We start from the raw sequence: 17,649 nt of genomic DNA, 5'->3' as shown, positions 1-17,649 counted from the left end.
ATAACAACTTCTGTTTTGTGGTTTTGGAAAGGTAAGAAAGACTACAGCGCTAATGTATGGAGTAATCCCTTCCTTTGTAGTGTCTTTGTATGGGTGATAAGCTATTATTACGCTAAAATGATCCACACATTGCGTTAGCTAAACTAGCTCCTCCATTAACCCGTCTGCCTTTTTTTTTTCAATGGCAGGCATTTGTATGGTTGTGTTCTAGTCTTCTTGTCGAACAGCCAAAAGTGTTGAGAGTGACGTGATAAGGGTGAAGGACTGTGGTGGAACCATTTTTCATTATCAAAATGAAGATTAAAAAACAAAGCTTGGCCCCTTAAGAGTTTAATCAGCCATCCCAAAAGTCCAAAACAGCAACAATTTCAATCTGTTTTGTGCTTCTACTTGGTTTCATTAATGGATTTTTGAGGTTTGTTGAGGGATTAAAATCTCCAGACAGGGAAAACAAGATAAAGTACCAACATACAGCACAACAGATGGGTGAAAACGAACCACTGATGTTGTTTCCGTCCTTCATTTACAAAACAATTCTGTTGAAATAAACCACATCTCAGCAGCTAAACTACCTGATCTGGTTTTACCTTGTGAATCTGAAGGTGAGAGTGTGTTGATCTGAGGGAGGTGGAAGGTGCTGGCCGGAGGCTGTAATGTATTTGTCATTGCTGGTGTGTGCAAAGGCTGCTGGGAGGAAGTCTTTGCCTCGTACAGGAAGACGGTGGCCTGCCTCTGGAGCACCTGGGGATGAAACGGAGCAAGGATAATGGTGGATGTGAGAGTTATAAACAAAAGGAAAGGTAAAGTCAGGACATGACGGGAGGCACACACAGACCAGGATACCTGTATGGTGAGGCAGTACGTCACCACCATGATGACCAGCGGGATGAAGAAGGCCACGAAGGAGCCAATCAGCACGAAGCGCTCCTCGTTGAGGACACAGCTGCCGTTGACGAAGACCTTGTCCTCGTTGTGGAGGCCGATCACTGGGATGGGCATCGATACACCTAGAAAGAGTCACAGAGAGAGGATGGGTCAGAGGAATCAATGTTGTCTACTGTTTCACTGCATCTTGAGTCCAGGGGGCTTGTTACAGACACTCTGTGAAGTCTGTAACATCATCTTAACCTCGGATGACATTTAGGATTTTCTGGCATTACAGAGACATGTTTCCTAACTGCATTCAGGAATTAATAGAATTAATAACAACAAAGCTAACACAGATATAAGCCTGTTAGAGAAGCTAACACAGATGTTAGCCTGCTGGAGATGCTAACACTGATGTTAGCCTGATGGAGAATTATCATCAATGTTAGCCTGATGGGGAAGCTAACACAGATATTGGCATGTTGGAGACGCTGTCATCGATGTTAGCCTGTTGGAGATGCTATTATCATTGTTAGCATGATCGGGTAACTAAGGCAGATATTAACCTGTTGGACAAGCTAAAACCAACATTAGCTTGTTGAAAAAGCTATCATCGATGCTAGCCTGTTGGAGATGCCATCATTGATGTTCCATTACAAGAGCTTATGCTTTTAGAAGAAAATCTGAGAAATCACAATCAAAAACTACAAGAAAATAAAGCTCAAACAGTCTTTTATCTTTTGTAAAATAATGGTGTGATTTCCTGCCAGTAAACAGACCCATTTATCCATGAACCACGGGGGTCATAAACATGAATCAGAGCGCAGGGATAACACCCGTTTCCACTTAATTTTATGGTTAAATTACTTAGAAAAAACCCCCATCATGTTACTGGAAAGTGCGTTGCTAAATCATTTCCCCTCAACCAACCCCGAACACATTTGGCGGTTTTGAAACATCACATGACTTCATTATCCTCCAATTTTTTATAAATTGGACATGCTCCTGGACCTGTAGAGACTCCTTTCATTATAATTACAGTAGTTAGCACAACACAGATGGAAAACGAGTGCTACACCTGTTATGAATCAATATGCTGTGAAGAGTATCAGAGAGTCAATGTGTAATGGATGTTCATGGTGTTATAATAGCTGCTCTGGTGCTCTTGCAGGGCATCGACCAAACAAAACACTGAGGTGAGAGCGAGCCTTTCTGGGCCGAGCTGATTTTTCTGACCCGTGATAATAGCTCCGACTAATGTGCTGCTTCTCTATTCAAAGAGCGACTCCTGTTTGAAAGCGCTGGCTGACCTGGAATCTGTTTCAGACACTGAGGAGGGAAGAGGCACTCTCCTGGCAACAAAAAAGCTTCTCACAGAGAAAGTCGCGACCGTCCTCTCTGTCTGAGCTACGTCCTGTCCACGGTGTGGGCTGGCATAATTCATTTAGGTCCAAGGTACATCATTTTCTACCTCACAGCTCGTGACCTGCCGGACGTCAAAGTGCAATTTGGAGCTGTTGCAGCTCTCATGAAATCGTTGCAATCGAGTGCACTCACAGTGCCTGGGAGGAGGAATTTGTTTGCATTAATTGTACACATTTTCCCTCTGATCGTCCAAATAATCTGTGATGTGCAAATTCTCCTGACTAACGAGGCTGTCCAGTGGTCTGAGTCGAGTCGTGATCCATTCATACTGTCTCAAACAACATTTGCAGGTGGTGCAGGAACTCAGGAGGCCGAGAACGGCTTGTGTTGTTGTTATGTTCCCTCGTAACAAACAGATAAAACTGTTAAATGTCTTGTTTTGCAAGGTGAGTTTGTAGCAGACCGCTGTGAGGACAAGGGAGCGGAAGCGGAGGGCAAAGGTGTCGATTTACCACTTACCAGTCGATCGATCGAGAAAGAATGAGGTCAAAGATCAAATCAAATTCCGAATCAAAATTGAGGTCGCAGGATAGAAGAGAAAGAGGTTGGGACCTTGGAGTAGTGGAAGGTAATAGATTGCCGGGTCGACCCCGAACATGCTGAAGAGATTACGTATCTCATCCGGCCTGGGAACCAGTGACGGAGTTAAAAAACCATTACCAGAGAGAAAGACGTCTGGAATACCTTGCTTACACTGGACACCAAATAAGCAGAGGAAAATGGATGGATTGATGGCGAACACCACAAACGTATACCTCAAACTGGCTCTGGATTAAAAGGAGAGAACAACTGGGCTGTAAGATGGAGACAGGAGGGTACAGAATTGAGGGGTCCACCTGGGATGGCAGGTATCTCCGTTAAGACCTCTAGAGACGTCAAAGAAGATGGGTGCCACTGGGATTGAAACATCCAGTTCAGGTGGACCGACCAGTCACCTCTGACTGCTTTGTCACATACTGTTCAATCTAACTCCTCACACACAGGTTTCACAACACGCTGAGCTGTTTAAACTCAAACTTCAGCAGATTCCGCTCCCTCGGGCGTTGGCGGTTATCTGCTGAAGCCAAAGCTGCTCGCCCACTCTGTAAATGCACGCAACCGACACACTCGCTCTGTTGCAGATCACAGCATGGCTCGACTAAAGGGGCTCTGCTGCTGCCGAAGGAAGAATGTTGTACCTGCTGAGGAAAATCGTGAAAAATCATCAGGGTATGAGCTGCTCTGAAAAACATATCCCATGTGAACGCTGCACACCCCCGTGAACCCAAAGAGTAGACTCCAGCTAAGCTTGGGGAATAGAGGAAATGAAGCATGTTAATACTTTGTACCTTATAGAAGAGTAATGGAGGGAATCTTGGAAGTAGAGAAGGAGGAGAGTTTTATCTTGGCCACTGTAGATTAAAATATGTTAGAGAGATCAGACTTGAAACAGAAGTGCAACAGGAAAGTTTGATCACTCAAGTCAATGTATGGGCATCGGTGCTTCCTCTAGTTAAGTCAGTCAAGCTAAATAATGATATTAAAACTACATTTTATACATATAGAGGACTCTACATCCAGTATATCGTATGAATCGTATATTGTTTGAGCAGCCAGTGTTCTCAATTGGACTCAGTCAGGAAACAAAGAAAGTCTCTTTAAAATAGACCGATGCAAAGCAAGATGACAACCCAGTCATCTAACTGGCACATCACCTAGAAATATCTTCAATTTGTACATTCAATACATTATGTATCACTTCTCCTTTAGATTACATGTATTTGAGCTGAGTTTTATGGAGGCGGAGGCGGAGAGGATGGTAGTGGTGTAACATCTTGGTGAACTTGCCTGTTTGATTCCCATTTCAACCGTAATTGTAGAGACTGCCCGTACATTTGCCTGCCATGTTTGAGGTGACAAATCTAGTGTCAAAACGAGACACCTGCCAAGTAAAAGTCGATTGTTCCCTTCCTGTTTCAGCCACCTATTTTAGTGACAACCGGAACATTTCACTGCCGTGTCTGTGGCAACAAATCCTGATATTTTCTTATAAGATTATAAGACATGAGGACATTGTCCAGTTGGGTTTGTGGTGACAGAACCAGATGTTTCAAGTTCTAACACTAAATCTTTCCTTAACCCCTAACCAAGTGGTTTTTGTACCTAAACCCAACATCAAGAAATGAGCTGTTGATACGTATCCACTGTTGCAGAAACATAAAATGACAACGTTATTCTTGTGGCTGGGCTGAAGATCATTTTACTGTTCAGAAAAGTCGCAGAAACAACCTCTTCACTTTCCTTTTTTCAAAATATCAACTGACAACAACCAAGAGCTTGTTCTTCCAAGTGGCGCCAGGCTGCCAGTCCACAATACACCTATGAGTTCATTCTTTTATAGCCATTACATTGTGCTATCAGCCTTTATTTGATAGTGATACATTAAAGCCAGAAAGCTGTGTCTATTGCCAAATTAAGAGCATCGAGGCTTTTAAAATAGTGAGATTCTTATCTTTTGTTGTGTGATTAATTAACTGGAATTATTGTCCATCTCCAAGACATCCACCCTGTTTTAAACAGTTTGAATTGACAAAATCAGGTACTACAATGTTCATGATGTAGTAAAAACGGTTACACAATGGCGACGTGTTACATAAACTGTAGTTGTACTGTACCTACAGCTCCTGAGGGATTGAAACAACCTCCAAGTCAAACAGAGTGTGTTATTACACCCGAGATAATGGCTGCCAGGATCTTCTGTCAGATGTTCTGTTGCTAATCCTTCAGCATTGATCGCTGTAAGCCCTCGCAGACCTCAATCACCGCAGCATGTAGTGGGACAAAAACCTTCAGAGGGGTCAAGGAAATGGCAACGGGAAAAAACGGGATTTCTTATAATTCAAAGGCAGCCGGTCGTGAAGGACTGCAGAGGAAGACGGACAGATGTAAAGCTACAGCTACATGTAGCGTCCGGGGCGTCAATCAACTTGATCTGTTGGTGGAGCTTGTAAGAGTTTTTATCTCTCACAGCAGAACAACTTTTCACAGAGATATGCATCAAAAGACAGACTTGTTGTTGTTCTTGCTTTCCTGTGTGTATATTTTGTGTCTGCGCTGATAGCACTGAGGTTAATTCCTATATAAACTGATCTTGAGAGGAGATAGTTGCTGTGAATATGTTTTGTTTTTTAACAGCTGTAAGGAAATTTGCAGGTTAGGGACTGGGCACAAAGTAATTTATATTAGAGATAACATCAGGAGTCAAACAATCAGGAATTGTTGAAAAAAATAACTGTTCAATTGAAGTGAGTCGATATTGTTTAATTACTTGGTCATTTTGATTATCGAGTTGGATTAAAACATCTTAAATTCTTTTTTAATCATCAACTTGGGACTAATTGTACCAAGCAAGTGCGATATTCTGAGTTTAGGGAGCGAGTGTTAAAGTGTTATAGTCGAAATAAATTGTTAATAAAGCCAGAGAGTCTTTTAATTTAAAATTTTAACACCCACACCAATAATTTCCATTCAGTCCCTTAGAAACTCAGATTCAAGCACTTTGACACGATATAACTGCACACCACACTTTTGGTCCGGGCGTGATTATTTTACTGTGATTAACTCCACATTGAGATCAATAGATTATATTGGTGATTTTCTTGCTTTTGAACACTGACAAGAAATAGATCCAATGTCTGGCACCTCCAACATACTTGTCTTGTCTGTCCTTGTAACTTTTTCACCGTACCGACCCTGGTCACATGTCACAATTACAGTGAAAATGTTGAAAAACAACAATATAAAAATGTGTAACATTAGTAGTACAGCTAGCTATCATTAGCCAACGTCAGCGAACATATGTTCCTGGTCGTACCAGATCAGGTAAGGCTGCAGCAACAACCTTTTTTTTCATTTGTAAGAAGTTTGTGTTATTCACGCTTTAAAAAGTTGCATATTTTAATTATTTTCGCTTTTGCAGTGTTACAAAGGTTTGCTAGCAGATGTTCCCTAAGCTACTAAACATGTCCGTGGGCTGTTATGTTGATCTTCAGACTGGAGAGAGGACTTAATAACTTAACAACACAAAGTGAATAAACAATTACATCCATCTGCTGTTTTTCCTTGTTTGGATCAGCCAGGTGAGGCTGAAGGAAGACAGCGATCCACCTCATTGATTTCATACTCTGAAAAGCATTTGGGTCACAGTGGAGAGGTGTGAATAAATTAGTACAGAAGTGGAGAAAATTTTGATTATTTCCAGCACAGCAGAACCTATTTTCTTCTTGATTCAGGAGCTGATTTGCACTCATCCCCAAAAAGCAGTAAAATACATGGTAATTTGCGCGCGATTGCGACTCTTCTACCAAACTTGCATCTCAAATGGTGCTTCACTTTAGCTGAGAGTGGCTACATCAGATCTAAGTGGTGTGAAGAGGAAAAAGGAGTCGGAAAATCTCCCTTTTTAAATGTAATCAACCCTCTGTTGGACGTTTCCTCTCTAATCCTTGAGCATTGATCGATGTAAGCCCTCTCAGACCTCAATCACGGCCCGACGTTTTGGTGCTGAGCCTCTCGAGGGGGTCAAGGAAAACGCCAGCAGGAGTGTAGGGATGTTTTACGATTTGAAAGCAGCCAGCATTGAATGTTTGCAGACTGAGGCGAGAGTGAAGTAAAACTCTACCTGGTATCTGGAGCTGTCAATCATCTCCGTCTGTCAAGGCCACTTTAAAGAGGAAAAACAACTCAACAACTGTTGGAGGAAACTCACTCCGGAGGAAAATACCTCAGCTTTTGTTGGGAGTGGATGTTCCAACCCACACAAGGATGTGAAAAGAGGAAAACACGACATGTTTATATCATTATTGTACCCCGGGAGGTACATCTGCTGTCACTGAGAGGCATTCAGAAAGCTTGTGGAGTATAGTTATTATATTTACTGTCACAGTAACCCTTAAGTTTCCAGCTGACTGCAGAGGAAGAGGAAGATGTTCTGCTTTAATCTAAAGACTGTATGTTCTCTTAACAGAGATATGGAGGCTATCAGAGGGAAGATCCTATCGTTCTTGCTTTCCTGTGTACATTTTATGTTTGTTTGTTTCTGATAACACCGAGGTGAATTCCTCTACATTTATTATTCTCGGTCAGCTGTGAGAATTGGATCTCCAGAGGAGATAACTGCTGTAAATATTTGATATTTGTTTAAAGCTGCAAGGAAACTTACAGGTCTTAGCTGAGGAGAAAGTTTAAATATATATATATATATATTTCAGCCTTACCTGCAATTTAATTTATTTGCACTCTATTCACCACATCTTCTCCATATGTAGACTCTTTATATTACATCACCTGACTTCCTCCTTTGCGCCATTGTACCTTAAATGGCCACTAGAGGTCGCTGCCTGACAATAAATGTAAATATGAGCTGTGACGAGGTGATTTCATGAAAAACTGCTGTTTGAATGTCGAGGACGGGCTAAAAAATGCACACAAAGAATTTACATGCAACAAGTTCAATCTTTAGATTAATAAATGACTCGTGTTTATTAATGGTGGATATGGCTTGACGTTTGATGTCAAGTGGTTTTGAATTGAATTTTTGTCCTCCTTCACAGAAACATGTATTTTGTCAGAGCTGTGATATTTTGCAAAAAATGTCGTTAAGCTCGACTCAACAGTCCCTTTGTCGTGATTATTGTCTGGTACTCCCTTAGTCAACATTTACCTTGTTACATGTGATGTTATTCTCTGTTTGTACCAAGTTGTACCATGTCAGCAACAGTCAGCTCTGAGGTCAATGAGTTTTCACACATTCAGGGTATAAAAGTACATGTCTTCTGGAAGAACCTTCTACCAATCTACTGTAACGACATTTACTGTAAGGTCATAGCTAACGATACGCTCAGACAATCTGTGTGTGTGTGTGTGTGTGTGTGTGTGTGTGTGTGTGTGGCTGTACTAAGTGTGAAGCCCTCCCGGGTCCTAAAGGGCATGAAACAACATGAACACAAGCCGGAGGTCAAACAGACAGAGAGACAGAGGGAGGTCTGAAAGGAAAAAGTTTTAAAAGTCATCTGATCCCTCAACACTTTCCCTCAGAAGGAGGCTCGAACTCCCTGCCCGACACACACACACACACACACACACACACACACAAACCGATTACTCCCGGCTATTACACAGCTGAAAAGACTTCTCTAACAAGAGGGGATGTAGAAGAAAGGGAAGAGCAGGTGATAACACAATCCCCCGCTGTACCGCTAATAACACTTTCCACACATTTCCTGATGACACAGTTGTTTATGTTAATGATACATATGAGAAGTGCAGAAATCAGGAGAGAACGCAAATCAGCCTCGACTGTAACGAGAAGCTGTCAGACGCTCTGAGCGTCAACAAGCGGACCGGGCTTCCAGTGTTTCAGGGAGTCAGTAGGTGTGCTGCTGGGACTTTTGGAGAGAGAAAGTGCCAGGGGATCCCGAAAAACTCATTAAATTTAATAACACTCATCAATCTGGAAACTCTGTCTGGGCCTGAAGGGGACGGACGGATTAACAGTTCCACAACAAAATAAAACACACCACAAATCCAGCATCAGAAATGACCATAAAAACAAGACACATCTTGGGAGTTTTCCAAAAGGTTAAAGGGTAATGTCACTCAAAATACAAATGGAGGAAAATGGATTCATGTGGCACTTAAAGTGTTTTTTCTCTTCTAAAACAATGCCAGTAGAAGCACCAAAAAGTCCAACACCTCAGTCAAAGTCACTCAGTCACTCTCAGGTGATGTTGTCATGGAAGTAAAGGAGCGTGTAGAAAACAGACACATTTAACCTATTAAAGGAATTAAGCTATGTTAATTTCACACTGGATTATCCACAGCAATAATGATTTTTTTAAGAGAAAAAAAAGGTGCTCAGTGCTGAATGAAACCAGAAAACCTCTTTACTTTCCAAACGCTATTGGACCGAATGGCTCAAATTATGACAGCAGGAGTCATTTAGCGATGGTTGTGACGCTAATTGTTTCACAGTTGCTTCGTTCACCATGTAAGCTTATGAGAAACATTTTTTTCCGGGCTGCAGTGCATCATGTGACGATGTCATTACCGATTTGGCGGCAACAAAAGTTCTTCCTGGTGTGGGTGATTGACTAGCTGCCGTTTTTCATTTTGTTTACTTGTCAGACTAAGTAGTGAACTCAGACACGAGAGAGGACGGGCCGAGGCTAGCTGTTAGCGTGCTAACTTCAGTCAACATCTCTGCAACACAGAACATAGACGTCTCTAACATCAAATCACCGCTGTTGATCCTTCACACTCTCTTGATCAGTGTAATTAATAGTTAATGTATCTTACATATCGCCCCTTTAAGTCTCTTTCAGGACTCACACTGAAGATAAATCTGGTGTTCCTTCAGTTGAGCTCTGTCGTCTTTATGGATCAATATAAACATAGAAGAAAAGGTCATCAGTACCTCTAAAATCAATTGGCTTCTTCCTCTTGACAGCGACAATGTGAATGGCAAACACATGCAAAACTGACCGTTATTGATCAGGTGCTATGTTGCTAATTATGTTTGTGACTAGAATTTTTACTTGGTGATTAGGAACCTGCAATCTTTTCACACATTAACTGTAAAAACATGCATATCGGGCATCCTGACCTATAGATATGGTCCAAACAGCGGCGATCTTCATCATGGCTTTGGTTCTGGAGTTGAAGCGGCTGTGCTCTATGGGATTGCGGATGGCGACGTATCGGTCCAGGGAGATGGCGCACAGGTGCATGATGGAGGCGGTGGAGAACAACACGTCCAGGTAGATCCAGATCGGACACAGAGCGCTGGGGAGAGGCCAGGCGTAGTCTGGAGGGCGGAGAGAGGAAAGAGTTATGGAAAGGTGAGAGTAGAGAGTGCAAGCAGTCCAGTTATACGTATCATATTACGTTCAGATTACATGTATATGAGCTGACTTTCTTATCAGGAGGGGATGGTTGTGGTTTGGCAGCAGTAACCACTTCAAGATCATGTTACAACCAAGAACACCAGGTATTTTAAAGCGCTGTAACAACTTTTTCCAGCTGTCTTTGTTGTGACAAAACTAGGTAATTTTAAGGAGGTGTAGGGACATTTTCCAGCCATGGTTGCCATGGTTGCCATGGTTTATGGTGAGGGGTTCCACTTTCCTCTGTGGGGACAAAACTGGATATTTTATGGAGATATAAGGACATTTTCCTGCAAAATTTGTCAAGCTATCCGGACATGGTACACCTATTCTTTGTGGCAAGAAAACCAGGTCTTCTGAAGGACTTGCAGACATGTTCTACCTGCCTTACAGAAGAGAAACCAGTACTTTTAAGGAGACTTGGGGGCATTTTCCTGCCATGTTTGTTGCAGCAAAAGTAGTTATTTCTAATAAGATGTCTAGATGTGTCTTTGTGGCGACAAAACCAGATATTTCTAAGGAGACTTCAGGACATTTTCCAGTTGTGTTTGTGGCAACAAGCCATGAAACACGATCTAATCCCGATCCTCACCAGGTGGTTTTTGTGCCTAAACCCAACAAGACCTTAAGCACAGAGTTGCCCCAATATAAAAATTGAAACATGAATTTACAATGACAACATTTCGTCTGGGGATTGGTGCATATGTTACACAGTACTGAGGTTTTATTGTTCTTTAAGTATGAAAATGACGGTTTAATTAACTCCAAAGATTCCTAGACAGTTTACTCTCAAATGGCAGATGGATAAAAACGATACTTTGTCGTCAGGTGATTCTCTTCTTCTGCTGTCGATACACAGTTTGTCTCTGAGGGCAGTGATGTAAATCTGTTCAATCAGTTCTGAGGGGCCGGGCTGAGTGGATGTCATCAGGGTCGAATGAGTATGACGGCTTAAGATGCAGCACGCCGAGGCTGACTACGTTTTTAATTAATTCAGACACATCAAAGCACATGGCACAGCGCACTTTACACGCACTAAATTCCCCACTTCCCACGTGGAATCAGGTGAAGCCAATAGTTTAACTACAGAATAACTTACATGGTTTACGAGCATTACCCTGATTATTATGAGAGATGATTAGATCTGTGATCAGTTGTACGGCGTGAGTGGAAAGGTCAGGATTAGATAATTGGTTTGCCTACACATGATACCAACAGGGACAGCTCTGGTTTAGACGCTGACATAGTCATTTATGTGTTTCTGAGTGGGGCCAATAAGCGGTGGACTAATGCAGGGGCATATGGAGGGATGACGAATAAGAGAATAAAGCTCTGCTGTGCCTGAAGGTTTGTGTGTGTGTGTGTGTGTGTGTGTGTGTGTGTGTGTTTGTGTGAAGTGAGTGGTTCTGGCTTTGTAGACTCAAGGTTCGGTGCAGCCTGCTGATTCCAAGATAAATAAGAAAAGCTGGCAAGATAATGACGGGGATATAACAAAAAGGAATGAATGAATAACAATGTCGATTAAGGCTTATTATTAAGATGACTCTGACAGATTAATTTCCAAAATACTGCAACCACACTGGGTAATTAAGTGGGATGTGAATGTTTCTAATTGTCAACCAAGCACTGAACCAAGATTATACAGCTCGAAACGTCCTCATACTGAATAGGTAGATGGCCAGCGATGACAAACTTGACTATGGGAGAGTACCAGCGACATGTATGTTGCTTTTTGTTGCATTATGTTACATTAACTCATGTTATGTTGAGTTATGTAATGTTTTGTTATGGTGCGTTATATGGGGCTATGTTGTGATATGCTGTTATATTACGTTTAAAATATGTTATATTGAGCTATGTTATGTTATGTTGCATTATGTTGTGTTGCATTTTGTGAAATTAACTCATGTAAAGTTGCGTTATGTAATGTTTTGTTATGTTGTGTTATATGGCGCTATGCTGTGTTATGCTGTTATGTTATGTTTAAAATACGTTATGTTGAGCTATGTTATGTTATCTTGTGTTAAGTTGTGTTGCATTATGTCATGTTGTATTATGATATGTTGCATTATGATATGTTATGTTATGTTGTGTTGGGTTATGTTACTTTACGTTACGATACATAATACATGTTATGTTACAATAGTGATGAAAGTTTAAAATAACTCACTGGTGACACAGGTAGCAGTCTCCAAGGTGAAAGTTTAAGCTGTCCATCTAACGCGTCTTTCTCCATGTCAGGAGGTTCATGCTTTTTATACTACACCTGACTTCCTCCATTGAGCCTATAAATATTATTACTACCACTAGAGGTCGCCACCTTTCAATAACATTGCTGTTATTTTGGTGCGGAGGTGCCCCTTTGCTTACTATCAGCATATTAGCATTGTCATACTATGTGAGCTTGCTAACATTAGCATTTACCTCAAGCCTAAGCATCTAGAACTGCTACCATGGCTGTAAATACTTGATTGTTTATATAAGGATGGACAGCATAACAGCTCCTTCAAAGGAAAGCTAAAACATCTCAAATTGGTCCTTGCCAGAGGACGACAAACAGTGAATTGTGGTGAAAATGCCATGACAGCTGGCCACAATCTGGTGTATTATGTTAACCGCAGTGTAGTGCCCTGGTGGGTTGATGTCTAACACAAACACATTCATGGAAACAACCACACTGGCCTCCGACTTCAGTGTCACTGTTGTTTTTCGAACCATTCCATTGAAGACTCTTCAGTTTTGAGCCCACTTGCACCTGCATGAGCTGGGTTTAGTTATCCAGTAGCTGAACAAAAAATATTGTAAATAAAATAAAAGATGAAGGGCCTACCTCAAAAGATTCAAGGTTCATGCATGATTACAGTGAAAAAAGATGCTGCATAAGTGCCCTCTTGATAGATAAAACATGACACATGGCCCAAAGTGCCGGGGGCTGCCCTTAAAGTGGAGAAAACAGGACAGAGTGCCATATAAGCTGCCCTACATGCAAGAAATCCATCTGCACCGAATCAGCTGGCATCCTTTATATTTTTTGTCCCCGTTGCTCGGACAGCCTCCATCACTGACGTAACGGTTCATTAACCGCAACTAAAATGGTTATTCAACTCCCAGCAGGCCAGCGTCAGACATGCTAACAATGACTAGCCATTATTTCAGTAATGCTCCGTTGATCCCCGAGGCTGAAATCCTGTTTCTTTCTCCTGCACCACAGGGAAGTCAAAGGTCACAGCAAGCAACAGTGTGAAACCCTGTAGAGCTGGTCGTGAGCCAGTATCTTGGCTCGATGCTCTGCGGGGCGAACAGTTTGGGTCACAGGGAATGAAATTAGTCTCTATTATATCAGCAGTGGGCCAGTGTGTCGCTTGGGACGCCAACACAGCAGCTGAGGTCGCTAACAGAAATACAGCAGGGAGCAAATTGGCAGAGAAAAAATTAATCAATGAGTTAACTTTTGCTTAAACGGGGGGTAAATGAATTAGCTTGATTGGTAAGCTGGATGCTTGGCAGGCTAGAAAGATATCCTGGCACCACTAGAAGCAAAGCTACACTGGGAATAATAAACAAAATTATAGCATATTGAAGCATGTTGCAGTTGAAGAGATCTTTAAAGAGTCCCAAAAACTCAAAATCTGATGAAACTGCGACAATACTAAATGTATGTTGGTGATTGTTACTTGTCCCAAGCAGTCAGATGTATTTACTGCACATTAACTGTAAGCTAGCGCCTCTGTCCTCCTCATTATAACATTATTTTCAAGAAGTTAAGTACATTTTCCCTCCAGCTCGACTCAGCAGTTGATAGTTATGTCAACAGTAATTGATTAGGCGATGCATCGCAATGCTAGGCATGCACGATTCAGCATCGATGCGGCAACGTGTCATAATCGATTATGTCACTGTTTATTTTTTAAGTGGACAATAAAGTTGTGAAGTTTCAATTACTTCCGGGGGCATTTCCGGAGCAACGTTGCAATGACATGCGCAGCCTGTAGCTACATGCTAAGCGACAGCACTAGTTAGCATAACAACAACATCAGGGCCGCATTATTGGTGAGCCGTCCCGGTGCGAACGGATAATCCGGAGGCGCGGAGTGAGGGCGTGTCGGTCGTGCAGTCTGATAATTGCACAGGTCCTTCACTCAACTAAATACAGAGAAATGTCCCACAAAGCAACGTTACAGGACTGAACAAAAGTAATGTAGTAACTGTAACTGTGTTTGGCACTTACAGTATATGAGGAAAACAAATACCACAGCTGTACATGGAGAAGCGTCTGTCCTACTGTCTGTCCTCCCGACTCTTCCTCACATTTTTGCTCAAAAAACAGCTTTTAAAAAAACTTTAACTCACTGAGTGTTTGTGACGAAAATAAATCACCGCGACCGTCAGCTCTCCGGACCGAGACTTCAGGGAACTTTCCCCCAGAAAACAGCCTCCGTCCCCGCGAGTGACAGAGTCAGACAGTGTCCTGTTTACTGATGGTGATTATGTATAATTATGTAATTTAAAGCGAAAAACTTAACTCAGGATCTCAATCACTACACATTATAACAGCATCCATATGATTATAAACTGTCCACGGTCCGTATCTGACTGCTTGTATTGCCTCATGACTGATGAAAAGTTTGCCTTGTTGTGTGCAGTAGAATTTTGATGCATCGCAATGCATCGTAGAATCGAATTGAATCGAATCGTTACCTGGTGAATTGTAATCGAATCGAATTGTGAGGGCAGTGCCAATGCACACCCCTAGCAGTTGACATTACAGAATATAAAAACCCGACACTGGAGGTCAACTAAGCTGAACTCTGCTGCAGTCATGTTGATCAACAGGAGTGGGGATAAATTCAGAAAAGTAAACTTGGGAGAATCCGATGTGATTCCAGGCGTTTATTCCTCCAGGAGGTCCGACTCTGTACCTGACTCTCTCCTCGAGAGCTGGCATACAATTTTGAAAAATGTATTTTACACCTGCTGAATAAAGTTTAACAATTACTTCAAGCTCAGGTTGTAGAACAGGAGGAAGAAACTTTGTGAAAACACTGAATGACCGGGTGTTTATTCCTCCCAAGGTCTGGCTCTGCATTTGACTCTTCCAATCCATAGGTGGCTGCCTCTGAGCAGCTGAAAAATGGCAATGTCTAATGCTTTGCATTGAAAGAGAGACCAAAATATGTGTTCAACTCTCACTGAATCTCTTCGTGGTTCGAAGTTTAGTTGAAACAGAACATTTGAATTTTCAGTATGTCTTTACACTTGGCAAAACGACTTTCATGAAAACAGATCTTTTCTCTTCCTTCCAAGAGATGTACAGTTTGTTTGTCCCCTGAAGGTTTTCCTGTCTGGAATATAAACAAAACTAAAAATAAATGTAATATGCAACAATCTCAAGAAACTGATGGTGCTCCTGCGCACCTCTGCTCTCTTTTATTTCCAGCTGTGTCAGCTTTCTGAACACGGTATGTACCGGGGACTCGGCCTCGCTGTGTCTTTCTCCGCCTGCAGCTATTTATATGAACAGTCATTTCTTCACAGAGGACGAGACCCGCGGCCAAACACACACACACACACACACACACACACACAAACGGGCGCACACACACACACACTCCTTAATTTCATCTCTGATTTGCCGGACAGGACAAGCAGCGTGTACGTGATGCATGTGGAGTGAATCACACGCTTGTTTGTGTGTGTGTGTGTGTGTGTGTGTGTGCGCCGAGTGGGAGGCAGCTTGCATAACTTTCTAGAGGTCAAACACTTATTGGGGGCACTGCATGACACACACACACACACACACAAGGTGTTACTCAGCTGGCTTGCGGGTGCGTTGGATTTCCTTGTAAATACACTGACAGGCTGAGGTCCGTTCAGCTAAACACTGTTTATAAATTACCTAAACCCTCAATTATAAAGCGGCATTTCACTTTTCATATCATGTTGAAGTGGTGTGTCGGTGAAGGTCTAATGCGGCGAGATTAAACGAGATTCAAACATATTAACATAATCAGATGTTACTGGAGGAGGGTTTAGCGGTTGGAGTGCGTGCTTGAGTTTAGCTTGATGTCGCCTTTGCTTACGAGAGCGGCTCATAAAGACCAGCTCGGTGCTTGGCGGCATCAATTAGGTAGATGATATTACAGGTTTTAACTGCTTCTGAGACGTAATATCCACAAATATCGACACCAAATTCTCTTGATGTCATGTAAAAGCTCTTACGCTGCTGTTTGGGTGAGCTTTACCGGATATCTGCTCGTGGCAAGTGTGTCTTTCAGTGGTAGGATGTGTGACTGTTTACTTTTATCAATTATTTCTGCCCTGTAAAGTTGAAGTGGTGACTACAGTTGAGAAAAAGGGTTTGAATTTCAGAGTGGAAAGATGTGGAATGTAATGGTAATGTTCTCTTTTTATGTCTTTTCAGGCGATACAGATCTGAGACTAGTTTTGGATAAACGTCACTAAATGCTCCGAGAAACTTACCAACAAACTGGACTTCCTCATGAGTTTCATTACATCTATCACTTTATTATTTATACACAGTACTGGTATACAGGCACTTTCTACTACTGTCTTTTTAAAAATGACCTTTTGACAATGTCTGCGGCTCGAGCTAAAAGAAAGGTTGTGGTTTTTGATCAATAAACTCTAGTTCAGGTCTGTGAACTCTTGGATTGGATCAGGGAAAGGTCGAGGTTAGATCAAACACATTTACTCACGTAAAAATTGAAGTGTCTTCTTATTTTGCTTCCACATTTCAGAGAGAAACACTGTACTATTTACTCCATTACATTCATCTTACAGTTTTAATTACTAGTTACTTTGGACACAAATTATACAAGAAGGTCATGAAGTCTGATGTTTTGTGCTGAATTGAATAACTCAACAGTTAAGGCTCACTGGAAGTTATTCTGTCACTAGTTTAAATTATTTTTCATAATCATGTTAATTTATTTGGAATACTTTGAAGGTTTTGTGTTCTTGGTTGGACAAAACAAGCATCATGAAAGTGTCATTTTAGACTCTGGTCAACTACGACGACATCGATCAGTGTTCACAATTTATACAAAGCAAAACAAGAACATAATCACACGTTTCCGTCCTGTACAAAACGAGCTCCACCTCAACCAGCTTCATGAGTAAAATCCTGTTTTTACATTAATGCACAAGTAAAAATACTCTGATGATGTCATTATCATCAGAGTATTGTAACAGGGACCCAAATACTTCCTGATCAGCTGCTTTACACAGCACTGTAAAAGAGCACGCCACTTCCTGTATTAGCACTGGGTTTTGATACTGGATCAGAGATAAACGCAGTGTATGATGCAAATATACAGAACACATTAATCAACACTTGCAGGATTATTAACCTTAGAGCTTCTAAATACATTTTTCCAATTTCAAAGGTGTCTCCCTTAAAGTTTGACGAGTCTGG

At 41.7% G+C, this 17,649-nt stretch overlaps 1 protein-coding gene across 2 annotated transcripts in view; it reads right to left on the bottom strand.

The window, feature by feature from the left end:
• Positions 1 to 17,649, bottom strand: part of htr2cl1 (5-hydroxytryptamine (serotonin) receptor 2C, G protein-coupled-like 1) — a 143,454-nt gene that overhangs the window by 8,616 nt on the left and 117,189 nt on the right. For both annotated transcript variants that reach the window (XM_030431677.1, XM_030431679.1), the window contains 3 exons: positions 9,935 to 10,135; positions 844 to 1,007; positions 588 to 741 (listed from right to left, as the gene is read on the bottom strand). In XM_030431677.1, coding sequence (XP_030287537.1) covers positions 588 to 741; positions 844 to 1,007; positions 9,935 to 10,135 — 519 coding nt within the window. The remainder of the gene's footprint in view (positions 1 to 587; positions 742 to 843; positions 1,008 to 9,934; positions 10,136 to 17,649) is intronic.

This window comes from Sparus aurata, chromosome 10, assembly GCF_900880675.1.
Source record: "Sparus aurata chromosome 10, fSpaAur1.1, whole genome shotgun sequence".
Lineage (NCBI taxonomy): Eukaryota > Metazoa > Chordata > Actinopteri > Spariformes > Sparidae > Sparus > Sparus aurata.
Note: the sequence above shows the minus strand (reverse complement) of the source record. Positions and strands in the feature narration are given on the sequence as shown.